Source organism: Cyanistes caeruleus, chromosome 8 (assembly GCF_971803275.1).
Source record: "Cyanistes caeruleus chromosome 8, bCyaCae1.hap1.1, whole genome shotgun sequence".
Taxonomy (NCBI): domain Eukaryota; kingdom Metazoa; phylum Chordata; class Aves; order Passeriformes; family Paridae; genus Cyanistes; species Cyanistes caeruleus.
This window is the reverse complement of record NC_141708.1, coordinates 18,439,414-18,451,536: the sequence shown is the minus strand read 5'-3', so window position 1 is coordinate 18,451,536 and position 12,123 is coordinate 18,439,414. Positions and strand designations below refer to the sequence as shown.

General features: G+C 47.6%; 1 protein-coding gene across 2 annotated transcripts in view; it reads right to left on the bottom strand.

Moving 5' to 3' along the window:
* Positions 1–9,944, bottom strand: part of ANTXRL (ANTXR like) — a 60,075-nt gene extending 50,131 nt beyond the window's left edge. The window contains exons 1-2 of one of the 2 annotated variants that reach the window (XM_086900438.1): positions 9,284–9,944; positions 8,177–8,415 (exon numbers count right to left, since the gene is read on the bottom strand). In XM_086900438.1, the coding sequence (XP_086756564.1) occupies positions 8,177–8,337 (161 nt within the window). In that variant the 5' untranslated portion in view covers positions 8,338–8,415; positions 9,284–9,944. Of the gene's footprint in view, positions 1–8,176; positions 8,939–9,283 lie in introns of those variants that run through there. The other variant, XM_023929565.2, reaches the window with a different exon arrangement.
* Between the last annotated feature and the right edge of the window lie 2,179 nt (positions 9,945–12,123).

The following is a 12,123-nucleotide window of genomic DNA, read 5'->3' as shown; positions in this document are numbered from 1 at the left end:
ATCATGCAGGCTCACACCTCTGACATCTCCTGCTTTCAGCCATCAGCTACCTGGTTCAGCCCCTCACATCAATCAAAGGCTGCCACCACCCTGCAGGATCCCGGCCTTCCTCCCTGCACTCTCCCTGCTGAAGAAGCCCAGCCAGCCTGGTGCTCCCTGCAGAGGAGGGGCATCACAGCACAGCTCTGTGGAGCTGACAAGCAGTTTGTGCACCTTTCAGAATCAAGCAGGATGGTGAGGCTTTACCCCTCGGAGGTGACATAATTCTCATGGTGAAGGAAAGTGCACTGCAAGAAACAGCTGCTGTGGGCAGCTGGAATGTTCCAGAAAGCATCTCAGAGCCTGTTTATGCTGCTGCTTTCACTGGGGTAAACCTAGAGTGGGACCAGAGAAGTAGCACAATTTCCCCAGATTCCACCTATGCAATTGTCCCCAGAATTCAGCCCAAGTGAAGTTAACAAAAATCCCCACAGAAGCCATTTGCCTTGAGCATGCTCCCTGCTCTATAAACCCTGTTCCCATTACGCACAAGATAAAGAGAAAAGTCAGCAAACCACAACACAGAAAAGAATGTCCTCCCAGCCACATCAGGACTGGGCTCAGAGGAGCAGCTGCTGCTGCAGCTCCTGCTTTCCTGAATTTTTCATTGCTACTGCTTGATGGGAGGGGAAAAGAGGAGGTCAGTGAATATTTCTGGGGGTGGAAGGAAGTGATGTGATTCCAAGGCTTGATTCCACTCCTGCCAACTTTGGAGTGATTCCTTCTGGTTTAGCAGAGCTCTGTGTCAGCACAAAAACCCCGAGCATGTTAGAATTGTGCTACCCCGTCTGAAGTATTTCACTGATGTTTGTGAAGACAAAGAGTAAGATAGGTTGGAAACTTTGTCCTCCTCCCTGTCAAGTTCCCAGCAGCAGTGGAGGCTGGAGCTTGGAGAAATGAAGCAGCAGCACAAGCCTGGCATAAGGGGTTATGCCACTCTCAGCCAGTCGCTTCAGCAGGACAACAGCAGGAGGGCCAGATGTGTCTCTCCTAGAGCACATATGTTTCACAGCTACTGCTGAATTCACTGTCAGGAGCCCATATGATCAACCCAGTGCAATATACAGCAGTCACCCAGCTTTGCAGTTGAAGTTAAAACCCCAACACTACCCAAACAGTAAGTATTTTATTACCATATGTACACAGAGAAGGCAGCAGGACCCAGAGCCTTTCATACCTGCTGAAAGTGGCAGAGTGGAACCCCTTGAAAGCACAGAGCTGCCCCTTGTCCTGTTCCACACACACAGACAGCCCATGCCCATTTGCCTCCATTACAGATTAGCTGAAGGCACCAATGCCAGACATCCTGGAGCAGGTAAAAGAAACACTATTACTGATGCTGGGTTTAGTCTGAATATGGTGTCAGGGGAGTACAAGACCTCTTAAGTTTGTAGGTCCTTGTAAGTCTCTACCTCTTTGAGCTAATGGTGGCCCTGTACATGGTCCATTGCTCACAAATGTGACACTGTTGTTATTTGGAGGGCTCTTTGTGGTCACAACCACATTGTAGACAGCAGAATTCTTGCACATGGCTAATAATGGCTCTGCAATAAAAGCAAACCCTGGGGCACCGAGTTTGTTGTGGTTCATCCGCCCCTCTGCTCCCTTCTGAGCCACCAGAGCATTCAAAGTGACAAGAATCCTCCTCTCCCAAACAATGCATCTTGCAGGCATGGAAGGGACCTTGACTGGGTGATTCATCCAGGCAAGGAAGGACTAGTTTCTATCATCTGCTCCAGAGGCAATTAGGAACATGGGCAGAGACAGCCATTCTGAGACAGTCCTTGCTTCAGAGTACTTGTAACATTAATGGACAAGACAAGGGCTGGAATGGGGAGGGGAAGATGCAGAGAAGTGACTTCAAAATGGGTTTTAATCCTAGACCAGCATCTGAGTATATGACCCAAAGCACTCGAATCCAAAAGGTTTCATGACCAAACCCACTAATTTCATAGCTGGCTTTAGTCCTATGGATAAAATCTGCAGCAATATTACAGATTTCTATGAAATCAAGCCTCAAATGAAACACTGCCCTTTAATCCTACAGTCACCCATCTAATCCACAAATCCTATCCACCTGGTGCCATACTGTAGTTCTTGCTAAGTCCCTCACCAACAACAGGGCACAAAGTGAAATTCAGAAACCATGCTCACACTGCACTTCAGATCTCCCTGTAAAGCTCTAGGGATGCTCTGAGCAGCAGCAGGGCAAGAGGACCCACTCTGAGCATCCTGGTACTCTTCAGCACAACACGGGGAGCAAAGCAGGGCACACAGTCCCAGCCATGATGCAATAATCTTAAAAAGGTGCAAATGATAGACAGGAGCAGGGATATACAATTCTTGAGCTGTTACTATCTCACAGGAGTCAATTCATTTCTGCATTTGAGATTAGGAGATTCAGTTCTACTACACCTCATACAAAGTCACAGTTTACAACACTGAATTTGGCCTGCAAGCTCAGACAAAAGTAATGAAATTCTCAATCACTGAACACACAAATAAAAATCCTAGGTCAGTGGGAATCTTACGGTTTGCTTCCTTGGCTCAAGCCCCAAATAAATCAGATTTAGTTACATGCATAAATAGACTGCAAATGACAAGCTGCCATGGCTTTTTCTTCCCATTAACTGTACATGTTTTATGTCAAATGATCATTACCCATTAGCTTTGCCTTGTGTTTCATAAAAAATTTTATTTCTTGGACTGCAGGAAGAAGAATTGGTTTTCCTGAATATTTTTTTTTTCCTGACAGAAGTCAAAGCTGGCAGAAAAATATCAGACAAAATACAAACAAATAAAACCCGGTTCAAATAACATAGGTATGTCTGAAACAGAATAAAAATTTGCTTTGGAACATTCCAAGCAATTATACCTGGTTAAAAGCAAATCATAGCACTGGCTGCAATATAACCACAACAAAGAAAGATGCAAAGGCAAAATACCAACAGATTAAATTTTGAAAACAATAAAAAAATATTGCTTACAGGAGATTATGAGGAGTGTCATGTAGATGTGGTCAAGTTATAAGCAAGGGAAGTCAGACAGCAAAGGAGGAAGACAGACAGCCACTTTTAAATACACGCACAGGATCAGTGCTATCAAAGGAACAAAGCTGATACTTTTGTTCAGACAGCAACTCCTCTCTGCTGACCTGCATCAGGTTCTCCATCTTACAATGAACTGAAGTCTAGCTGCAGTAGGTAGATATTCTTACTTAGAGGAAAAAGACTTCAGCCGTGGTTTAAAAGTCAGTCAACACCAACTTTTCAAATATAGTTAAGGTAGGTGATAGAACATGTGTTCAGACACCTATTTTTGCCAGCAGTCTGATTCTCCAACCACAACAATGTTGTTTAGCCACTTGTCCCCTCCCCAGTCACTGTGCAAAACCAGCACACAGAATGGCACTGGACTGAGATAGCATGGAGAGAGAAGCTGCAGAATTCCCACAGGTCCAGCTCCATCCTAATGATCTTTGGCTGGGACTACAGGAGGCAGGAAAAGAAGCACAGGGTGCAGTGAGACCCTAAAGCAAAGAAGTATTTGCTCTCACTAGTACTTGTAATTCATGAGTGCTAAAGTCATTCAAATCACTGGCAAGGAAATCATTAAGGGGGCAAATAATGTGTTTACCAAATGCTCTTTGTTTGCTTTAAATATAGCATATTGTGAAAAACCACATACATGGTGACCCAGCAATTCCCTTTAGTGTCCCTTTGTCTTAAAATTATAGAAGGTGATCTTAAATAGCAACTCCAGAAATGCTTTTGTTATGAAAGCTTTTGAAATCAGGAAGGATCAACCTGCTTCCCTCCTGACACTTCCCACACCCACGGCCATTTCAATGGCAAGTTGAGAAGGGATACACAGACCCAAAAATCAGGAAGGATACTGGACAGGTTAGCTACTTCCCACCTAACCAGAGGTTGTGCTCTTCTCTACCAGTGCCATTCACCTCTGGAGCAAGGCTTACCAAGATGAAAGAGAGGAAGCTCTAAAATGGATTACAAGTGAGAGGTGGGGCACATTGTAGCCATGCCTCTACCAACGTTGCTGGTGACATGGATGCTCTTGGCAACACAGGAGACAAAGTAAAATTGGTGTGAAAGGCAATATTGTTGCAGGCCCAAAGAGACAAAGAGGGGCTATACAGAAGTTCAGGGGGAAGATGAGGACTTGAAGAAAATGTAGCTAAGCCAAACTCCCCAAAATATCAGTTATAACAGAAGAAAACCAGCCAAGACTATATCAATATATTTCCACTGCCGTGATCTGCGCTGCAGGAAAAGGAAACATTTCCCCAAGTCTGTACATCTCATTTTTCCTCAAAATACAAATAACTTTTTTAGCAAACACACCAAATAGGAAAAATAAGAAAATGTTTTTATCTATCTCACAGTCAAAAAGAATCAAGAAATCGTTTCGTATTTGGTAAATTACAACAGAGCTCTGCAGCTCAGACCTGTCATGTCAAGCATTGCCAGCAGCAGATATTTATGTTAAGTCCTTACTTTAAAGGGGTTTCTATTTGTTGCATTAATAAACAATCATAATGATGCTACCAGGCACTGTTATAATTAGGAAACACTAGAGGTCAGTCATCCTTTCTTCTCTTCAAGTGCAGTTCAATATGATTACAAACAACAGCTGGATGTTAACAGCAAGGCAGGATGAAAGGGAGTTATTTACATTCTCAAGCACAAGTATGTAACTACAAGACCTGATGGTCAAGGAATCAAATCCCTAACAGGGTCTGTCCTCCACAGTTTGGGATGGGACAGAAACAAGTTCTTTATGTGCTGGGACAACCTAAGCAACCAAAGCAAGTGAAAACTACTCAACAATCCATTATGTCAGGCTTAAAAGTTTAAGAGCTTTTTACGTTATTTAAATGTTTAAAAATGAGCACTTTGCCATCACAAGTGACTTGATCTACATGCCATGGGAGAGGTGGGTGTGCCAACTGCAAGGTATACTGCCTTACATCATGCAGAGAGTGACTTAGTTGTGAACACAATAATTTTTGTTGCTTCATTATGATATTTTAAAGTCTTCCACTATGCCTCCAAACAAGCTCAGGCCTGCACAACTCATAAAGCACAAGGCAGAGACAGAGCAATATGGCAGACTCTAGGCAGCCACCTCTGCAGACAGAAAATGTCCTGTTCTCCCAGCTTCAAGAGATTTCCTCATTTAAGCATCCCCAGAGACAAGGAAGTCCCAATGTAGCTCTGGAATCCTAAGCCAATCAGCCAGTTCTAAGGAGGATGATGGCTGGTCTCCCTCCCACACATGCTGCTTTTTCCTTTCATTATGCCAGCTTTTGGGGCATCTAAGGTTTAGTGGCACTGCTCTGATCTTGCTTATCCTATGGAGTTAACATGAAAGACTACAGTCAACTTCAGGCAGAGAAAAACTGTAAGAAAACAGCAAGTTTCTTTTTTCTAATTGGCAGCACATATATTATACCAATAACTTCTCCAGAATATGTTCTTTTCCATTTGATGGTTGTTGCCTGCAGGATTAAATCCTCACAGACTTTGCCTGGCAGAATGAAAAGGGAAAATCATACCCCAATAAAGTCATTGCAGTAACACACACTGCATAAAGAAAAAGGTTTGTTATCTTCTTCCAGATTGCCTCCTACTGATGTGTGATTACATCTTTCTACTGGGAACCAAAGAAAAGCAGACTTAAAGTCATTTTGGTTCAGCCAGGCTGACTTTAGAGACAGGAGCTGTCATTCAGCTCACTGCAGGGCCACAGGATTAAGGCCTGGTGTTTTCACACAACCAATACTTCAAATCCCAGGGTTAGACAACTAAGACTGAATGCATTTAACTCCAGACTGGCAGGACACCAACAAAGAGAGGCAATCCCCAAGCCATAGGGCTGTACTTTGTGGTGTGTATGGCTGGGTTTTTCTGGGGTTTCTCCCACCAGAAATTAGAGACAGAATTCTTCACAGATATATGTCAGCATGGATCCAATTCTCAAAAAAATTGTTCACTGCATTTACAGATTTACCAGATGCTTCTGACTGGCTTCCTGCCTTCTCCCTACCTGAAATACCCTGACTGTCCTCAACATTAATGAATTCTCAATGCTATCTAGTTCCTTCCTGATGAACTGTCCAAGACCCAGGGTCTATCCACTAAATCAGTCCTCCCTGCCTCCATAAAGCTCCCTGTGTTGTGGCAGATGTCACAGAATACAGCTGGGATAAATACACCTATGGCTCCCAAGATCTGGCACTCTAATATTACCTATATGGATTGCAATGCAACCCCATTGAGACCAAAAGCAGCTTTACCACCACAATGTTACAGACTTGGTTGGAGCAAGGATAGATTCTAAAACCACTCAGGAGCCCAAGTAAGTCTTAGCACAGCTTTCTACCAAAGGGGAACTCTTTGGTATAACACTTAAAGGTCATAAAGACTCAGTTTGCAGTTGAAGCTAAAGAGAATTTTCCCACTGGAACCCAAATGCATGACTTTTCACTTCAACCAGGATCAGGTCCAGCCTCCAGTGGACCACTGTAGTGAATGGACAGTACCTGAAACAAAATGAAAGACCTGTGACTTGCTAAAAGAAAATACATTATTTCAGGTCCAGAGTACTAGGGAGGAACTTGCTTAGATGATCAGCTTCCTACTGTTTGAAGATCAGTATCTCTGAGCAAATTTCTCCCTTCTCTGCTTTTATCTCCTCCAATACAATATGAATGGTAACAGCACAGCCAATAAAGGGCTTTATGAAATACAGATGAAAAGTAGCATAGGGGCACAGTGTGAAGATTGCTAGGGATACTCAATGTCACTGTAACAAAGAAATTGTACTATGGAAGACAGAGAAGCCATACTGCTTTCACCAACATTCATTGTTACAAGGAATTCAGTGTGGGAAATGGGCATAATGACAGTGCCAGTCACTTCTAGGAAGCCTAGCAGGAATGAATTTGAGAACTAATACTAGCCCCCCACAGAGCCCTTTCTAGACACAAAGGTTACTTCAGGAATAAGTTCTAAGCAAAAGAAAAACAATGACCACATGTGTGGTGTATTAGTGTATCTTTTAGAAAGGCAGAATGCCTTTGATCCTCAGCTTCTTTTGCTCTAAATATAGAATCACTATTTAATGATACTTTTTCCCTTCTTGAATACAGAAATATACACCTTGAGTGACAGTGACTTTTTGCCTCTTGTAGGCTGTACAGAGGGCCTTATGGATTGATTTGTTCTCCCAACTGGGAAATAGAAAAATGAAGACTTTATACCTGGCTTGAGGGCAAGAATCACAAAGTCTTCCCTCTTCCATAATACCCTGTCACATAGGTAACCCAGGATGATAAAGATAACACAGCCATCACACTGTGGTACACTAACAATTTACTCCTTGAGTTAATCCCTTGTCTTTAACCCTCTGTCAAGCCAGAGCAGCACACCAGAAGGAGAAATTTGTACCTTCTGAAAAATACCTGGGTGCACCAGTTTGCCACTTCTTTGCTAGTGCTTGCTAAAACATGCCTACACATGTGAGCTTAATCATAACCCCCCCATACCTGAATTCAGCTGACACAGTATTAAAGAGAAGTATTTGAAACCCTGTTTTAATAGATGTAACTCTTAGAGAACTCCAAAGAAGCTGAGCAAAAATAAGTTTTATAAAACCTTGTTCTTATGAGTAAACTTGTAAAGACACAACCACTCCATCCCAGCACTCTGGTCTTTAGGTAGGTCTGCATGGTCCTAGCACAGCAAAGTCCCACAGGTGACATCTCTGCACACAGCCCAAGTCATGACACAAAACTCCAGGAACGATGGAGGCACTGACCAACATCCCCTCAAATCCAACACTCACAGCCCACACCCCACATGCTACAACCTGAAAGCAACCCAATTTCCCAGCTTTGCATACACAACTAACTCAGCATAAAGGACACTGCTCCCCTAAATGCTCCACTTGGGAAATGTGCAAGTTTTGGGGAGCAAAAGTATGGAACGAAGCCCACATGTCATGTTTGGCATCAGGAGAAGTCGTCCGGGAAGACAGGGGAAAGAAAGAACATCCCTGCTACTGCAAGGAGTCACTGAAGGGTGAATAAACGTTTTTAAATACGACTGTCACTTACTTATCCAGGACGAAGTAGAGATCAAAGGCACCGTGACAGGAGCGCTGCTCTTCTTGCTCTTCCTCCTCCTCCGGCCGGGCGCAGCAGATTAGGCTCCCCATTGCCAGCAAAAAGCAGCACAAAAACGCCGCTTTCTCCACACTGCTCCAGCAACTCGCCATCTTTTCCCTTTCCTTAATTCTTCCTCCTCCCCCAATCTCTCTCTCTCTCTCTCTCTCTCTGCAAATCTCTCACAGGCACTTCAGAAGCACCGAAAGCAGAGAGGGAAAAAAAAAACAAACCAACAAATCAAATCAAAACAAACAAACAAAAAAGTCACTAAGTTCAGGCTCTGAGCTCAGCCCTGGGAGCTCAAGGCAGCCCTGCCCGCGGGGCGCCGGGCCGCTGGCTGCGGGCAGGGGGCCGAGCGCAGGCGGGCGCTCCGCAGAGCCCAGAGCCCATCCCCTGCAGCCTCGGCGGCTGCCCCGGGCCCGGCCCGCCGGCAGAGAACGGGCTCCTCTCGCACGGCCCAAAGGCAGGAAGGGGCAGAGGGAGCGGGAGCGGGAGGAGGGAGACAGGATCTTATGGGGGCAAGCTGAACTGGGGCTTTCCTGTTCCGGGATACCGAGATGGCAAAGGCTGCCGCTAGCGAGGGAGCGGGGTTAGGGACGCTGCCCGGCTCCGCCGGGGCACAGGGCGGGCATTCCTCCCTCCGTCCCCCTCGGACTGCCCTGGGGGCAGGACAGCGGGGAGCGGGGCAGGGATCCCGCCGCGGGGCAGGGAAGCGGCCGGGGGCCGGGGCAGCCCAGCTACATTGCGGAGCATCGCTGCGCGTCCCGCTAAGCCTCTCTCTAGGCTGGGGAGCGGCTGGAGCCCGGAGGTGTTAGAGCTGAGGGATTGCAGTGCCCAAGGCAGAAAGAAGTTGCAGTAGGAGATGGGCGTCATGGCAAGGACCTGTGACAAAGCAGAGGTGGGGGGACGACGCGAGGGGGCACTTAAGAAAAATCTGTTTGCAGCTAAGTGCAATTAAAAAGATTATTGCTTGGAGGCGGGGGTAGGGACAGGTTTTCACGGCCCTCTCGTGCCACAGCAAATTGTTTCTCTTCGTGGAAATCTTGGTTTACTCACACTGGAGCCTGAACGCGTCCTGCAGGCGATGAGTAATGATGAAACGAAATCTCTTAATGGAGGCTTTGCACAGTGGCATAATCACTCCCCGCCTGATACACACAGGTTACAAAGCGCTGCCCTAAAGAGATTGCCCAGCTCATCTGGATGCTGTCTCCAAAGTTTGAATAATTAGTGGCTTCCAGCCGCTTCCCCTTCCCCCACACTCTTTGCAGCCCCTAATTAATGGAAAGAGCCACGGGGAGGGATGCGAGCAGAGTCACTTTGCATGACAGAGTTGGGGCAAGACGTTTCTCTCTCGGGGCGAGGCTCCCATCGCGAGCCATGGAGGAGGGAATCCATCCCCTGTGGGGTGCTGGCGCTCTGTCCCACCCAGCACAGCCCCCCGAACACCCAGCGCTTTGCCGGGGCCTCCTCACCCGGGAGGCCGAGCCATAACGCTGCGGCCGGGAGTCGCTTCTACGTGCCAGCGGCAAAAAGTGTCACCTCCTGCCACCGACAAAGGTGGTACCCGCGGGGGCACGGCCAGCCGGGCGGGCTCGGGACGCGGGACGCTGTTCCCCCACCGCACACGGCAGCTGTGTCCTGGGCCCTGCCCGCTGCTCCCTGAGCCTGCGGCTCCGTGGGGAACGGTGGGATGCTCCACGCAGCCTGCTGGCCCTTCCCCTCCGCGCACGGACACGCGTGGACACGGCTCCCCTTCGGAGCCCTCCCCTGGCAGCGGCCCTGGCGTGCTGGGTGCGGTGCAGGCTGCCGCCCGCCAGTCTGAAATATGGTTTGCACTTCGGGGAAAGCATCTCGATTCCAGCTGCCTACTTCTGTGCTGGACCGAGTTCAGACATATCCAACCGCGGCGGCGGTCGGGGACTTATCAAGGAAAGATTAGAGGGTCCACCGGTTTTCAGCCGCTTGCCTGGTTTAACTATGCACAGCTAAAATGCGCTGCTTGAGCTCACCACTTGAAAGGTTTTTTGAGCACTGGCCAGTTGAGACCCAGCGATTACTTAGATCATGGAGAAAAAGAAAAAAAACCCCACATCCTCCCTGGCGACATTCACAAAAAATGAGCAAGCGGCTGCTGAGCAGCAGGAATGCCCCGATTCCTCCCGCGCCGCCCGGCTCTGGCCTCGCCGGTGCCCACGAGTGTCCGCAGCCCGCGTGGTCCCCTCGCCACCCCCTGCCCGAGGCAGCCGTCCTTCCCCGCACGCATCACGGCCTTGCAAAACCAAATGCAAATGCTGATAGCGTCAGATTCCCTCGGTGCCTTGTGAATATCAGTATCATAAAATAACGCGGCAGACTTCAAGGGAGTCTCCAAAGCAAAGTAAGGCACTGCCGAGAAAAAAAAAAAAAAAATCACTATTTTTCTATAATGTGCACTGCCCTTCTCTGAGCTCTGACATGTCCCCTGACTCTGCAGAGACACGGTCTGCTCACCTGGCTCCTCCAAAGGGCCCGGCGAGGGGGACACGTTTTAAGGCTAGGTGGGCGCATGCGACAGCAAGGGCAATGCTGAGAGCTGCCACGGTGAGTGCTGGGCAGAAACCCCCCGGGCAATGGGGGGCTGCTTTGCCCCTTCCCTGCTCCTCCAGCCGCTGCGCGGGGGCTTGCCGGCCGCCTCTGCAGAGCCAGAGCCTCATGTTTTAAACAAAACAGGTTTTCCCGTCGGCTTGAGCCCCTCCTGTGGCTGTCACAGCCCGGGCAGCCTGTCAGGTCCCAAGCCCGAGCGAGGTTTGTGTGCGGTCAGGAGGGAGCGGGCAAGGCCGGTGCCCGGGTGCCCGGAATCATTTGGTCGGGAATTGCTCGAAGGAAAATCACACCAAGCACCAGGAGAGCCACCGTAAGGTGAGGATCTCACCCTCCCTGGGGCACAGGTTACCTCAGCTCACCGTCTCACCGTGGTTCAAACTCAGTAAGACAGGTGACCACATCTAATTGTCCCTTCTTACACCCTCTGTTGTCGCTTTTTGCATAAAAGCTGCAAAAAAAACCCAAAAGTCTTGTGATGTGAAGTGCAATGGGAATTGTGCATCCCAGTGTCCTGACACCTGAATCCCAAATCGGCCGGTGTTTCCCAAGCGCTATTAGGAGATGCCCCCGGCACAGCCGCTCCTGGGCGGGCCGGAGGATGCAGAGTTTCCAGGGCTGCTGGGCAGCTACCAAACCCCTCCACGATATCGTTCGTTCGGCCCTTGCTGAATTTTAAAAGAGAACAGGAACTCTTGAGTTCATCCTCTATAATCCCTGTATCACAGAACACAGCGAGAGAGGTTTGCTCTCGTTATTGGTATAAGATTACTCTTTAATTGCAGCGAAAACCCATCCTTTCAAAAGCATTAAAGGGTTGACGTTTCTTTTTCTGATACAAGCCCATATTCAGATTACATGGACACTAATCAAATAACTCGGGTTATTTCATTTGTCAACACGTTCATAAAAATTTTCTACCAGGCGTTAAAGGCATTTATATGGAACGACATCTTTCAAAAGCAATGTCGCTAGTCCAGATTTAGGGTATATTTGATTATGACAAGACGTTTGACGGTTTTATTTTACATACCAGTTGTGCCACAAATCGTTTCATACCTCAAAGTCCTAATTTTTATCCTGCGAGTATTTTCTGTGAGCAGTAGTTTTCATTTTACGCGGCTCTTGTCAATACCTGCAGCTCCTGAAAGAGCCTTCTATTCAAAAGCGTTGTCAGATGATCTAAAGGACAAGCGGAAAGGCGGTTTTGGACATGGTTTTGTTTTGTTTATTTCGGCGTGCGAGTGGGTGGTTTTCCCTCGAAACTTTAAAAGAAACTCCTCGGTTTCTGGTGCCGTTACAAGGGGGAATCC